Genomic DNA, 16,731 nt, shown 5'->3' with positions numbered 1-16,731 from the left:
GGGACTTCGGTGTCAATACATGAAAGGAGTCTGCGTTCGATCTTACATTGGTTTCGAATAACGTTCCTCCAATATGTGACTAGAAAATAAATCAATACGGAGCCGTAGGTAGTGACAATTATCCAGTCTTATGTAGAATAAACATTCATCCAGTTAAAAAGGGCACTTACCAAAGACTAAATATGCTTTATTGTATTAAAACATAAGTGCAGAAGGATTTAATTCTTTATACGTATTGTATCATCATAACAAATAGTAGCTACAGCATTTGAAGTGGGAAAGATGTATAATATGTTATGGAAGGAGAGGCTTCTGATTAAATTACACTTGGGAACTGGAGGAAAAGTTTTTAATTGGGACTTTTTCAATGAGTGAACTATCTGGAGCAAACTGGAGTGTGTAGATAAAGGACAAGGCACAGGACGTTTGGACAGCTTCTTTAAGAGAGCAGTCAGGACGATGAGGTATTAATATGACAAACCGGACACTGTAGGAGTTAACTAACTCCACAAGGTGCCTGCAATGCAACTTTACGCGCGCCAGCTGCTGATTAACCTGAAAGAAGAAGAAGAAGCTCGGCGGCGTGCAGATCCACGAAGAAGAATTCGACGCTCTCATCAGTACGCGACAAAGATGGCCGCCTGTGGGCTATTCCGCTCCCTGTCTTCCAACTTTTTCACAGTTTTGCCTTTACTTACTCGCTCGGCAACACTTTCACCGCTGCGGCTGGCATCTCAACCTTACTTTGGAAGAACACTAGCCACTTCTTGTCGATTAACAGCAGGTATTCCCCCCGTGGGTGTGTTTTATTGTAGCATGTTAGCTAACATTTTCGGTTGCTACAGGGTAACATTAGCTCGAGAAAAGGACACGTGAGCTCACGACGCTGCTTCATGTCTGTCTGTGTTTATTCTGGTTGTCATACATCACAAAATACTACACACTCGTCCAGTGGGAGGCTAGTTGTGGTCTGAGTCTGTTGTGTTATCTTGCAGCACTAAAATTCACAGACAAGCACGAATGGATCCGAGTAGAAGACGACGGAGCTGTCGGGACTGTCGGGATCAGCAAGTTTGCGCAAGTAAGTTGTCTCGTGCGTGTACCCAAACAGACACGCTCACGCCCACACGTGTAGTTAGGTTATTTGTTACTAAATACTTTTGCTACAGTCTTTGACCTTGCTTTCTGCCACTTGCAGGAGGCTCTGGGAGATGTAGTTTACTGTGGACTACCAGACGTGGGAACACAGCTGGCTCAGCAAGGTATGAAGTTGAAGGCAGTGTGGCTCATGCTAACAGTACACACGTATAAAATACTGTTATGAAGGACTAAAACCTGATTGTTTAAGATAATCTGTCGGAAAAATGCCCAATATTTTTAGCGTGCAGTTTTTCCAACACAACATGCCTTTCAAAGCAGAGATATCTAAATAATTATGATTTAGCATTTTAAAGGGAGAGATGCATAATTTTCCCCTCAGATGCTGTTGTGTTGAGAAGCAATTGTTTGGCTACTTTCCATCCATGATTTAAAAAATAAATCTTAGTAGTAACATGAATGTAGCTTGTTTGGACAAACTCATGAATTGCCACCATCCCACAAAACACAGACTGTAGTTTATGTCAACATAGCAGCAATATTTGCCCTTTGCTTTCTGTGCTGTTGTGAAAGGACCTAACTTATATATAAATGCACTTCTTTCTAACTTACTGTCACAGATGAGTTTGGAGCTCTGGAAAGTGTGAAGGCTGCTAGTGAGCTTTATTCCCCTTTGACTGGAGAAGTTGTAGAGGTTAATGCACTACTGGCAGACAATCCCGGTCTGGTGAACAAATCTTGCTACGAAGATGGTAAGCGCGTCCATACCAACACATAGTCGAGTCTATGTAGTATACTTTAGCCTCACGTTAAAGCTTAAACAAGAGCAAGTATGATGTTTGTCTATGTTAACACTCTGGAGTCCTACGGTCATTTGTGTAGTTTTTAATTGACACTAGTCTTTGTTTACCTTGTAAAAAATATCACTGCAGATTGGTCTACATCGTGTTAAATATATTTGTTCAGTGTTTAGAGTCGATACACTGGGAAGAAGTTTATGCGCTAATTTCTTATTGTTTGGACAGTAGATGGCAGTAATGCAACATAACATAGAAGGCAGCCACTGGATTAAGGAGATGACGCCTGTTTTGGAGATTGATATCTCGTACTTTGTTCAATCTGTTTTATTTGTAAAAATTAACCTTTTAATAGCATGTTTTATCTTTCAAGTGTGAACCATCTTTACTCTTGACTTCATGTTTTAGCCCCTTCTCTAGTACTTAAATTACTACTCTACTTACAGACTCCACACTGTAATGAGCAAAAGAAGTCTTTGACTCCCTGGAAAAGATGTTGGCAGAGATATATAAAAACATTTGACTTGTGCTGAATGGGCTTGAGTATGCAAAAAGGGTCCTAAAATCCAAGCATAACCTGATTTGAACCTATTCAACATAGGTTGGCTGATGAAGATGACCATTGGCAACCCTGCAGAGCTCGATGCTCTAATGGATGAAGCAGCCTATGAGAGATACATCCGCTCCATTGAGGACTAACTCAACACCGCTACACTAATAAGTGCCATGCGCCCCTTCTCCTTTTCAAACACTACTGGCATGAAGATCCACAAGTTGTGCCTGTGTCAGCTACAACGCTATGCTTAGCATCCACCAGTGGAGCTCCAGAAGGCTGACCTGCCAGTGTTGTAAAGCTGTGAACATTAGGAATCCTTTATGGACTGTTAAAGACTGACTTTAGGGGACCTGTGAATCTGCGCTGACTAAGCATCTTGTGTTGAGTTTTTGCAGTCTCAAGTCCCCAAACGGAAGCGACCGAGACTCAGTCAATAGAGCAGTTTCCATACATTTCATTCAAAGGAAAACTTGAATCTCTGTTGTAGGACATTGTCAGACTTTAAAAAGCACTTTGGTCTTTATGGTATCAATAATAATGTTGGTCTACTCTGCATGTGTGATGGCTAAATTGTAGACTTTGGACCTTTTTTAAAATTAGAAAATAAACATTTCCTGTCCTGAGACATTGTTTTCTGTCATTTTTATTGAATCCCAAAGTCTAGACTTCATATTATAAAAGTGGGACAGTTAAAAACAAATACTGCTTGTAATGTAGTGTACACAAGATCTTTGACATTACATAGCCATTGAACAGGTAATATGCGTGTCACTGTCAGTGTTGCATAATATGAATTATATTAGTATATTTAATCATTTGCATCATTCAAAAGTTTGAGTAAACTCGCCCATTATATCCACACCTACATATTTCCAACCAAAAGTAATCTCCCAATATACAGCTATATATATATATATATATATATATATATATATATATATATATATATATATATATATATATATATAAAAGGTAGCCCCTGAACCAAAATTCTTCTTTTTTTTTTTAACTAAATATACATTTTCTTGATGCGGTTTACATGAGATTGTAAACACAAATAGACCTAATAACAAAAGACCTGCTGAGATGACGCGAGATGCCTTTTTCCCCCTTGTACGACTCAAAGGCGTAATGTATATTTTTGTGCAACATTCCTCAGATTTGTGGGAATTTGCTGAACACTAAATGTACAAAATGTTTTGAATGAGCATTCTGCAACCCTCTTTGTCTCAACACATTTTCCTCACTCTATCCAAAGTCTGGAGTCCAGTGTAGAATTGTTGTTTTTTCCTCATTGTTGCACTTAGACTATTATTCTGTCACAGTTTGTACTTGTGCATTTTATAGCTAGCAACTGTCTGGTCACTTAGAACCTGTAAACGTTCCCTCTGGACCTCTGGATCACCTGACTGAGGAGACCGCCCCACCGGGTACCACAGAAAACATGTCCATGGCTGTTGGAGTTCATCTGGCTCTGCCCCGAGGAGCAGGAAGCTGAGGGAGTCCCTCGATTCTGCGATGATCGCTCTCCAGCCTCTCCTTTCTCTGAACTCCCTCGTACAACACACTGGCAGTGAAGTCTCTCTCATTAAGGAAGGCAATGGTCTCATCCCTCTTGCGGCTCACGTATCCTTTTAGAACAGCATTGTAGGGGTTTGAGGCGGCATCTGCATCTGGATCTTCCTGCTGGTGTTTGAATTCCATGCGGGTGATGGCGGGCAATGGGAACTGCTTCCCTTCTGTTACCACACCGCCATCCCTGTGCGATAAGCCCAGAGCCTGAGAGACGAGGCGTGGGGGCAGAGGCACCAAGTCGCAGCCTGAACACTTGTCCACGTACTGTTCAAACTCTTTTCGCACCAGAGCTACATCTTGCAGGGAATGACACCGCCGCTCCTCCAGGTCTGTAACTATTCGCTCAGCATATGTCTGGCCAAAGACCACACCTAAGCAGTGAGGATAGCAGCGTATATGTTAGTGTGGAACCGGTAGGTAGCGTGTTTCCAAAGCCAACATTTCTTGAGACTGAGCATGATCGTTTCCTCACCTGGACGTCGAAGCATGGACGTGGGACATTTCCAGGGTTTGTGAATAAGCTCATCGGGCAGATCTGCAAGTTCAGGACACCATTTCCTAACATAGCTGCCGTAGGGGTCACAGGTCATTGCTGCATCGACGGGGTGCATGACAAAGTTCCAGTGATCCAGACCACACATATCCCCATTCTGCCACATCATAGCATCCATGGCAACATCAGCATCCACTAGAGTGTCCTAAACACATGTAAATGTTGGACACAGTCAGTAAGTAGTATTATATTATGTGTTGCTGCTTTGTGATCTCTATGCAAGTGCATTTTGTGCCTTTTTATACATGCACGTCTCACCTGGAACCAGCGATAACCTTCTTGCCAGGGCAGACAGAGATATGCGATCAGAAAAGACGCCACCACATGCCTCATGTAGTTCATCCAGCCCGTCAGCCACAGCTGCCTCATGGCTGCGTCCACCAGAGGGTAGCCTGTTCCCCCTCGCTGCCAGGCCTTCAGGTGGCCACGATCACTGCTCCATCGCAGAGCCTGCAAATACCAGTGGATGAATAATGCTTCGTCATGAAAACACTTCATTATGTGATATAGGCTTTCAGTAATGATGAAAGTGAAGGGTAGTTCAACTTAACTTTGTATTTATGAGTAACACTTTCAGTACATGTTATTAATGTGTCATCAACATGTCCGTAGCCAATTTCTACCGTATATGGAGGTCTGAGGGATTCCCATGGGAGGTCAGGAAACAATGTCAGCTGCCAGTAAGCCAGATCTCTCCACGGCAGTTTGCGTTGGAACTTTGTGGGTCGACAGCGTGCCCCTTTGGCGTCCCACAACAGCCAGCGTGGGCTGAGCTGACCAAAGTGAAGGTACAGAGACAGACGGCTGGTATTTGGGGCATCTGCCCTGCCGGACTCTTTTTCATATCTACACACCTTGGATAGATGGAAGAATCATATGATACTGTAAAATCAATGTCACACTTATTAGCATTCCTCCAAACAGAGATATGTTTATAAAGTACACGCAAGGTGTCTCGCCATCATTCAGAAAGGCCGGGCACATGCTCCTTCCTCGCTGAAATCCCAAGATTCACAGATGTTGGCTGCCCAGTCACTCTGAATGCCAAAATGAACAAAGAAATACATTGAGGACTTCATGAGCTAACCTAATCTTCTTTTCTGAGATATTTTCCAATATTTCTGCTTCATTGGATAGAGAGAACTTGAAGAGTGACAGGAAAGGCAGGGGAGAGAAAGAGGAGATGAAATGCACCCATTCATTTATACAGCTCGGCCCTGCAGGGCTGCTCCTCTGTGGTTACTGACCGTTGTGCCATCCTTCCTGCGGGGCATGCGTGCCAGGCCTAGCGTGCCCAAAGAGACACCCTGAGGCCAGTGGGCAGGTGTGGGGAGAGATGCAGGAGGGTCCAGGGGGGGCCCTAGCGCAGACCCTGGGTTCTGTCTACAGCAGTTCGTGAAGTGAGACACTGAACCTATTCCTAAATCAAGAGAAGACAAAACAGTCCACCACCAAATTAACTTCTTTCCAATCGTATACACATTTTAAGCTTTGATATTTACCACAAATATATAAGCAAACGCCAAATTAATTTAGCTGAGACTAACCTCTGAGTCCGACACCCTCCGTGCTGACAGAGTAAGGGGCTCTAAGACAGTACGAGTGGAACATCCTGCAATCAACACCATCTTTCTGAAGGGCCGACACCACCTCATCATCCCCCTCCTTCAGCCAAGGCTCATAGACGGCGTTAGCCACGACGGTTCTCGCCCCGGTCTCCTTTACGAGCTCGCAAAGAATCCCTCTGGATCCTCTCGACCCACCAGCACTTCCCTTAACGTCTTCCTCACTAACACTTCACTATCAGCTGCTGAAGGAGGCATCTTCAAATGTAAGGTATAGCAACACAATGCTGTAAAACTTCTGTGAATAATCATCTACTGCATAGTTTAAACAAATATTTACCACACAATGCGCCCCACGTGCTGAACCTACTCTTCAGTACTGGTTATCTTATCAAACAGCTGATGCCAGAGTTACACAAGCCATGTGTTAGTGTTTTGTAACCTGCAAAGTTAAAGGTTTGTAATGGATTCATCTCACCTGTAGGGGGTGTACCAGTCTAAAAAATAAGAGTTATGGGGGGAAGACAGTGAAACCCATGCGTGCCTGGATGTTTTTATCACAGCATCAGAGTAACGGTTGGGATTCCCTTGTTTATATTTCTTTAATTTGATATTAGGGTAGAGAGGGTTAAATATATAATAAATGCTCCGGGAATTTCTGTTTTTGTCTGAGGTTTCTCTCTCTTCCTCCCTGTTTCATCTACAGTACTGATTACACTGACGTGGTAATCTACGCTTCAACTCACATGTGCCATGACAAGGGCCCACGCAAGCTAAAGCCAATCAAATAAAGACCTGTTGGTCATTTCTATTGATGTGAAAATGAATCTCCCTTAAGATAATCATTCTATATTTTTTGCATAGCCTTCATCTTGACAGGAATGTGGTCCTTTTCAAGTTCACCCTGCGATGTGAGACTGATAAACAAAGCCAGGAGACAGTGTACCCAGCAGTGAATGTTTAATCATGGTCCGTATTCAAGCTGTAGAGGAGTTGCTAAGTAATTGATTTCTTTAATGAGACCATGCAGCTTGTGAATGTACGCAGCAGGGAACAATAATATATATACAAAGACATATGTGGACCAAACACTATACTGCTTTGTGCAGTTGATAAGCTCCAGTTATACTGAAATTAATCAAAGCTGTATTTTAAATTCATCCAAAATATGACTTGGGGATTCATGTACAAGCCAAGGACATGCAGTCTCCATTATTCAAGCTTTCATCTAAGAAGAAGTCAGTGTATGAAGGAAGATGTGTTGAGAGCTATGGTATGTGGCGAGAGCAAGACAGAAAGAGAGGGAGAGAAAGAGATTGAGAGAGAGAGAGAGAATCAATAGTGTTTAGACAGAGAAGTGGAGTCTAAGTGTGTGATCAATAGAGAGCAGAGAGGAGAGATTAGCTGCTTTTCTCTCTCAAACTAACACTGACAAATTGGTGAATTGGTGTATCGGCCCTTGGGCTAAACGGATTGACCTGCTGTTTCCATGTTCTACCGTGTACTGTCAATAAAGATCTGTGTTCATTGTGGCTCTCAATGACGAGAGTGAATGAAGCACCGGAATAGTGAAAGGAAGGAAGGGAAATGGAGAAGTCTGATGAGAGAAAAGCAAAGTACAGCTCAGATGCCCAAATGGCCTCGATTCTCATAAACTGTCCTCATCTTTGTCTCATTAACACATATGTGCACTCACATGTGCATCGTCCGCACACTGTTATAAAACCATAATAACGTCTCCAGGAAAATTAATGGAAAGACAGATTAAAAACTAAGTGAGGAGAAACGGGCCACTGGTGTAGCTATTTGCAACTCATAAATCATTCTGACACACCCACGCGCATGTAGACGCATGCATAGACACACACACACACACACACACACACGTACACGTACACGTACTGTAATTAACCACAGGCTATTTACTCTCTCCTGCTGTAAATTAGACATGCAGACACAGTTATTACATTAGGGGGATCTGCCATGCAGAATACTAACAGGAGGAGGAGGGGACACAGGTACCCACAACAAACCGCTCATACAAACATAAACACACACATACACGTATACAAGAAAGAGGGTATGGAAGAATCATAGACTGACGGGAGTGAAAATGAAGCTGCAGCACAAAGAATAGGGGCCCCCAGCTCTTTGTTCCCTGCTGCATTTCATTATCTGAAAACGCCAGCCAACACACACGACACACACACACACACTCACACACACGCAACGCACCTCCCCCTTCCCTAAAGCTGTCTGCCTCCACTCCATGCACACAGCACAAAAAGAGGAAAATAGGGATACTGCGTCAGTGCCATTCACTGGCATCTGAACTCAGTCATGACAACCATGTCTGCATGGTCATCCTGAGCAGATTGGCCTGTCCAGAAGCTGCTCTCAGTTGAACACTTCCATTCAACCTGCGCTGGCAAAAAAAGCACCTCCCCATCCATTCTATTTTAAGCAGAACAATAGGAGATAAGGACTTGATGAAAGCAAGTATCGATACCCTGTCTTCTGTAGCTTGTCTCCATTAAGTTCATTTGAAGTTGTTTTTTTCCCCTGGCAGTCCACTTCCTTCTGGTTGTGTGTGTGTCCTCTGGTTCCCCGTATCTCCCTCACCCCTCTCTGTCCCTTGGTTTTCCCACGCTGATCGATAGCTCATTACAATCATTGACTGCGGCTCATCAGCACCTGTTAAGGTCTGGAGAGACAGAGAGAAGGTGCATGAGCATCTGACAGTGTTTGTTATGTGACGCAAGCCTATTGATAACTTTGACATTTACGAATACTTATTTTCTGAAATCATCGTTGCGGGTGTCTAGTTTGTCGCCGCTTTATGGTCCGTGCTCTTGGAGAACATCTTATTATGCAACTCACGTGGGTACCATGGTTTGTTGCTATGGTGATTGCCAAGGGAGCCAGAGTATTATAGGTGTTTATCCTAGGCAGGAGCAAGGCTATACTCACCGTCTATCAGGGCGAGCTTGAATTTAACACACAGTTTGGACCACACATTAAGATCAACGCAGTCACAAAGGGACAAAGACAAAATACGGAATAAAACACAGTCTAGTGCCGACGTGATTTAGTGGATAGAACGTTCAGTATTCATATTCCTGGAAGAAAGACCTTGTTCAAACACACAGTTGTTGGTTTAATGCGTCACTGCAGGGTTTGGTTTTGGAGAGGAAGCTGTGAGCAGGAAGAAGCAAACAGAGAGACTCTGAGAGACCATTCTACACTACAAGCCATGGTTAAAGGCGAGGAGAAATGTGTTAAAAACACAAAATAAAAGAGATAATAGTGAGATCTCAAGAAATCCCCCGTGGATTCATTCACAGTTGGTGGTCTAAGAAAAGAGGAAAATTGGCGTAAGAGTGTCAAGTTTTAAGGAAAGGGGATATACATAGAGTGATTACAATGGAGGATTGAAAAGAGAACAAGTCTCTCAGCCCATGCATACATTACACACCTCATTTACATATTCATTATGTTTTGTGTACTAATGAGAGTATTTTCTTAATGGCTCCACCACCACTGGCAGCTATTGTTTGACATACGATATTTTAAAGAGGAGGACAAAGAAACAAGGGTCATTTTAGAAAAGTGTACGAGGTCAATGGTACACAGTTGATTTCATTGATAATCGGATCAATTGTATTAATGTATAGTATGTGTGTGAACAAGCACAACCTGCATAAGGCTCTTAGAGATGAAACAAAAGCACACATGGTGGGGGTTGGTAAAAGTTAATTAAAACAACACAAGCTTTATCCAAACTCGGGGCTCTCTTCGTCTTTCTCCTCTTGTCTCGGTGGAATAAGTAACTGCTGCGGTAATTAACGGCAGGGCAGTAACTCTGAGCATTCCTTCAGGTGCCAAAAAAGTCTTCCAAATGACAACAAAGACCGACAATTTGCAGCGCGCATTTGAGAAAGAAAAAGTTGTATATGTGTCAATTAGCTAATGTGTTAATTTACAAACGTAGCATTTCATACAAACAGAGGATAAATGATTTAGAAAGTGGATGAGGAGAAGAGAGAGGGATGGAAATGTAGAGACAGGGGGAAGGGCAACGGAGGGATGAGCTACAAATGAGAGCGATGGCGGTGGCAGGTTGGCACAGTGCCATCCAGTCAGGACTTGAGCGGGGGGCGGGCATGGGCATGGGCGAAGGGGTGAGGACAATAAGAATAGAAGAGGAAGAGAAACAGACCTCCATACTGCTACCATGGTGCCACCTTGGCACAGGCACAATGGGGTGAAACGAACAGCAGAGCGGACAGAGAAAAGGAAGATACAGAAGATATCAGAGGACAGCAGAGCATAGAAATGAGGACGATGCCAGAAGACACATGATGACTCAGATGTAGCTGGATGAAGGGAAGCATAGAAGGAGCGAAATGGATGATACTATGAAACCGTAAACTGTAACATGGTGATGACCGTTGATCATACGAAGAAAAATGTCGGTGGAAAATCCTACATTCCATTCATTTTTGCAATTTTCTTTCGCTCAATGCCAGCCACGTCGTGCCAGCCAGCGGGCGCCATGCCAGCTTGCAGTCGTGGCATACCCGGAGCGATCAAAGCGGTCGGCGGAGAACTGTCTTAGTCAAAGACAAGAGGACTCACCTCTGAGAATTTGCTGCTAATCGCCGTTTGTTTGCTTGGACAAAGCCAAGAAGAGGTGCCCAGGCAACGGTTGCCAGCGATTCTGTGATGGCATTTTTTCAGGGGCGGCAAGGGCACGAGGAGAAAGATGGCACGCTGCCCAGCCAACATAACGCACACATTGGCGAACTCAAACCTCCATACGGTGAGCAGGACCATTTCGGATGCCTTTAAATGTTTTGGCAATGGCATCCCCTCAAGGGAGAGACCAAACACAGAGATGGCATCGTGCCAAACGCAAACAGGGAGGCATTCGCGGGTGCCATCAGAAGCCGTATAAAGGCGTAGTAAATGCAGACAATAAATAGTAGCAGAAGGTTTGAACCAGAGCCAAATTCAACTATGGTAGGAGTATTGGACGAAAAACATTTCCTCGATGCCAACTCTGCTCAGTGCCAATTGCTGCACTGGAAGGAAGCTGCTGACCAATACAAAGACCTACAAGGGATCATACCATTCCAATATGAAGAGAAAGAGTATGTGGAAGATGAGAAATAATGAGCAACATGAATAAAGGATATAGCAGACGAAACAAAATTGGAATTTTGTGCCTAACGAAGAACAGTGGGAGTGGGTGGACAAGGATGATGAAGAGCCTCTTCCCTGCACATGCACACCTGGGACATTCTTAAAGGGATATCCCCTCAGACTGCTGTGTGTGTTAAAGGGAGGGATGTGTTGGCATCATCTCCAGGGTGTCACGCTGTGTTTCTCTATTGCCAGTCAGGGAGGGTGCTGCAGTCGTCAGGGGCGGGCAACTGTCTGGGCATCTCATCTGCAGCTAATTAACAGCCACACACTAATTCTAACAGCCGATCATAATTAGCGATTTAATCGCTCGTCAACGCTTTACTCTCCCCTTAAATTGTGCCTCCTATTTGGACACGTGCGGATAAGCTAAGGAACGCCGGATCCCCCCTCCCCTTCTCCTCGTCCTCCTCTCCTTCATCCTTGGCTCCAGACTCCAGTGGGATCTTAATTAAGCCTGGGCTTCATTATGCAAATGAGGTACAATAAACGACAGCAGAGGTGGAGCTGGATCCAGACTGAAACGGAACGGTGGGAGGGGAGCACTGGAAGTGGAAAATGAAGAGATGTGGAAGGTTGCCAAAATCGTCTGTATGATGTTACTGCATTACAATGCACGTTGTACGTTGTTGTGACATGTCTTCAGTGTACCACTACCACATGTGGTGTGAGAGCCAACGTTTTTTCCCGCTCTGACGCTCCATCTCTGTTGCCATTGGAAAAACTTCTCTGAAATAACACTGGATACGCGGAATGTTATCTCTCACAAAGCAAATTCATAAGGGAACGGTGACAATGAACCCCTTAATATCACCAGTTGGCCGTTGTCGTGGATACGAAGAAAGATGGTAGAGATAGGAAGGAAGAAAGGAGGCAGACAGAAACACTGACAGTGGCAGTGGCATGGCAGCTAATGTCATCTCAGTTTAATCATCGCGTGGGATCATGGGGTTCATGAAAATTAATTTGCATATCATTAAATGGAGAGAGGTTATTTGGTGCAGGCAGCCAAAATGGGATTGGATGAAGCAAGGAAAAAAAGGCAAATGGTGGGGCTCGTTATTAAACAGCAATGTTTTATAGTCCGCCAGCCAATTCATTTAATTTGGGCGTAATTAAAATGTGTCAGACTCAATCAATCATTCCAACACAGATACTATCAATGTTTCAGTCTGAAAAAAGAATAATCAGTGAATATGCGGTTGGACATTTCCCAATAACAGTTTAAGTGCTTTAGTCTACTGTGAGCTTGACCCAGCCACTCTTTTTTTCTAATTTATCTGAAGGAGTGTGTCAAAACATCCTTTGTGACTTCTCTGTATTTTGTCAAGACATGTCTGTCTCTGACAGGTGGTGATGCCACCTCGTGTTAGTCAATAAGAGAATAGCTCACACTGTCTTTTTGACCTCAGTAGTAAGCTGTCAGTGGTGTGTATGTATGTGCATGCATATGTGCATTTCACATTTGCATAAGTGATGTAATTAGACCGCCCTTTCACATGCAGATCAGTTTGACAACATGGCAATCACTTCAACACACACATACAGCCATACACACACATACACACACGCGACAGCACACGCTTTCTGCCGTGACCACCCCATATCATGGGGAGTCTGTTGTCTGTGAGCAGGGAGTGTAAAGATTAACATAATCCAGCTAATAAGTGTGAGTAATATTCACACAGTGACGCGTGGCGTAGACACTGTCCTGCTGATGCGTATATTTGTATCTCATTATAGATGTAAAGTACTGAATGGGGGGGGCGATGGGGGGTGCACAGTGGATGGGGGGATGGTGAAGGGTCACACAAAAAGAAAAAAGTGTGGGCCTGAATGTGGAGACACCCAAGAATGACAATAAACAGCAGTATTTTTATAAAGCCATTCTATCCACCATTTCTACAGGTTTAGAGAGTGCAGATATAATATAAAGACCGATTTCAAAGGGTACCTCATGTCCAGGATGCTGGTGATCGGTATAGGAAGTCTTTCTAATGTTTCCACAAAATCTGATAGACAATTTCACTCATTGTTCTGCTCGTTTACAGCACTAAGAAGGCAAAGAGTGTCAGTTTTTGCAGCAGAATCTAGGAATCATAAATAGAGTGTATTTGCGCTTGCAGGCTAGCTCTGCTACATGATTGATTAGGATGGTGTGACGACCATTAAATAGTCATTTAAAAGATGGATAGGGACCACATTTCCAAATAAAAACCACTTTATACCTGATGAAGTGCTGAACAAACTCCTTCAAAGACATTTACTGATTACTCTGTGTGTGTGTGCGTGTGCGTGTGCATGTGTGTGTGTGTGTGTGTGTGTGTGAGTGATTGTAAATCAGCTGTTGAAAATACCAAAGCAATCTTCAGGACACAGTCGGGCAGTGGGATTTTTAAAACTAAAATTAGATTAAATTTTTTTTTTGATTAATAGAAGCAGCATGCTGTTCATTTGGACGAAGATGTAGCCTATCTGCATACACCACGTCACAAACGGGCCAACACACGCACGAGTGATTGAAATGTATCTGATAGCAAAGCATCGCTTCGACTGCAGCCTTATCCAAAGAACCAGAGCTGTGTCCAAATGTGTGAATGTATTTTAGCTCTGTCTCTTTAACTCGGGGCTCCACCACAGCAGCATGCTTTGGGATTCATGCATAAACATGAGCTGGCCTTTCAGCTCTCTCCTCACATAACCAATCTAAATCTAAATGAGCCCCCACTACTGATACACCAGCAGGCAATGACATTACACCCCCCCCCCCCCCAGCCCAATCCCCTACTCTACTCTTCTACCCCCAGTGACACATATACACCAGCAGGCAATAATTTCACGCCATCCCTCAAAGCCCCCCCCCCCCCCTGCACACACACTCGTACCCCTTTTTGCCGCAACCCCACCAGCTGCACAGTATTCATTTGATTAAGAGGGGGAGGACAGGGAGAAGGAGAAATGGTTGGGGATCACTTTATCAGGATGACTTTGTAAGATGGCTATCATCAGCTACGAAGCTATCTCAAGCCCTCTTCTGTGTTTACTTTGCATATGTTCTCCCCATGTATCTGTTTGTTCACTGCAACTCCAATCAGAACGGTTTCCTCTGTTGTCGCATTCATGTATAATGGTTAAATGAATGGCTTGCTGGTAGAGAACAAGGACAGGATACCAGTTTGTGCTTGAGACTCTGACCGACGCATTCTTGTGTTGTAGTTTTTCCTCTCTGGCACGTTGTCTGATCAACCACTGGAAAGTTTTACGCAGAAGAAAACAAAATAATAAAATCTGCTCGACCAACCTACGCTGTGGTCTTTGAAATGTTGCATATGAAAATCTGCGTTATCTAAATATGCTGTAGTGTGCAATTTTACTCCCCTCTCTCCCAGAGTCGTAAAACACATTATCAGCAGCAGAAGCAGCAGTGTAATTCATCCGAGGTCGTTAATATTCATCATATCATTGAGTTACAAAGGAAACTCATCTGGCTGAATGTCACAGATGTAATTAATGAAGTGACCCCAGAGGTCATGGCTCCATTCACCAAACGCCTTCCACACACTGTTGTGTTACACACACACACACACATACGGTTGCACATCAAAAGCCTTCTGGCCAGATGCACACAACATACAACCTGCAATATGAAACATAACAGGCAGACACCCTCGCATACCACAACATACACAAAATGGCTTCTCTTGGTTAGACCAGGGATGAGACCAGAGCATGCACCAAAGCAGACTTTATTTAGCTCAGTGGAGTATGGGAAGGGAAAGGAAGAGAAACACACACCAGTAGGGGAGAACTTGGGGAGGGAGAGTATAGAGACGCACTAAACCACTGGAGCAGGACATAAGGACAGGTGCACATCACAGGTATCTTTTTGGTCATCACTATGGCAACAACATATCCAGAAAAAAAAATGAAAAGAATAGTTTTCCCTACAGTAAGGTTAACAGAGTCCCTTCACCATAGAGGACCCCAATATTTACATCTTACAGTCAATAAGATCAAGAGAATATGACAAATAAAATTTTAAATAATCAGTATACAAAAAAACTGCCTTTGTGGTATTTGGAATGCACATTTCTGTACAGAAGAAAGCTCATTGGTATTGTCGTAAACATTGGTTAGTTTAAGAACAAAACGTTACAGAGTAAGTCAGTCCACATCCTTTGGAAAGTTGGTTGTGATGTCAGTCTGAGACAAGTTGAGCAAAGCTGTTTTCAATGGACAAATGGCTAAAGACGAGAGACATTGCAACACAGAAAGGCTGACACCATACCAGTGGAAGATTTGGGGCTGAACTCCTTCAAATAGCTATGCAGTATCTCAGTAAGTATTGAGAAATGAATGCCCCAAGCAGGTTTCTCTAAAACTGAAGCTTGAAAAAATATTTCTGGTATTACGAAAGCCATTTTTATCTTCTGAGTCGGGGTAATTATTAGGACACTGAAAAACAAACCTGATGGAATTGAGCCCCACATATCCATTTGTTTACAACGGAATAACATAGGAGCAGTTTATCAACAGCATCACAGGTATCATTACAGTTTGTAGTCATTAAAGCCTAGTGGTAAAGCGATCAGAGCATGCATCTTTCTACAGTATCATTAGAAACTACAGTACATTAGCAGCAAACTGGACATCCTTAAGGGCTGAAGTTCAACACTATGGTAAAAAAGAAAGAAAAATAAACTGCAACATTTCTCAAGAGAAGTAAAACTCTTTAACCGCTATATTACAGACTGCCATGGCTCTAGTTTGGGGTTTTGGTTACAGTCTCCAGTGTGCTTATGAGAGGCAGAAAACAGTAGCTTAGATATAGGGACTCCTTCCTTCTTTAAAAACAGCAATACATCGTCAAGTAAACAGTAGCGCTTATTTTTGTAGGTCATATGGTTAAAGTATTATCACGTCTTTGGATTTTTGTCTTAAAGCATTAATTATTGTTTAGCTATTATTGTTATATTGTCATCATTACAGTTAGAATAAGGACTGGTTGCAAATGAACACAGGAAGAAAGGTAGAGAGCAAAAGAGCAAAGTCGGTAAGGTAGGAGAAAGAGGGGAAATAAATTAAGTGTACAAAAATAACATCAATAACATCCGAAGTTTTTCTCAGATTTGCGCAGTAGCTCCCTATCTGTAAGTGGAAAAGGGAGCCATGTCTCAATCATCCAATGAAGTCTCGAGTCAACCATACAAAAGCTAAATACTGTACATTTACCCCTCACACTATTAAACACTTTAGTTTCAATAAGGTTTTTGTAACAATCTATTACTCAGTGGTGAAAAGCTCAGATCTTTGAAATACAGATGTTTTTGTAGATATCTTTTAATACTTAGTCCTAGGTTAAACCATGCCTCTTCTGTTTTA

The 16,731-nt window shown here is 43.1% G+C and overlaps 1 protein-coding gene across 1 annotated transcript; it reads left to right on the top strand.

Moving 5' to 3' along the window:
* Window positions 1-633: 633 nt before the first annotated feature.
* On the top strand, window positions 634-3,067 carry LOC306778689 (glycine cleavage system H protein, mitochondrial-like; the record flags this gene model as incomplete). Its single annotated transcript, XM_079270318.1, has 5 exons — window positions 634-784; window positions 996-1,081; window positions 1,199-1,262; window positions 1,719-1,850; window positions 2,497-3,067. 5 exons carry the CDS (start codon window positions 634-636, stop codon window positions 2,592-2,594), a joined length of 531 nt encoding a protein of 176 aa, XP_079126444.1. The 3' UTR covers window positions 2,595-3,067.
* Window positions 3,068-16,731: the final 13,664 nt, after the last annotated feature.

This window comes from Melanostigma gelatinosum (genome assembly GCF_949748355.1).
Source record: "Melanostigma gelatinosum genome assembly, chromosome: 1".
NCBI classification, from domain to species: Eukaryota; Metazoa; Chordata; class Actinopteri; order Perciformes; family Zoarcidae; genus Melanostigma; species Melanostigma gelatinosum.
Note: the sequence above shows the minus strand (reverse complement) of the source record. Positions and strands in the feature narration are given on the sequence as shown.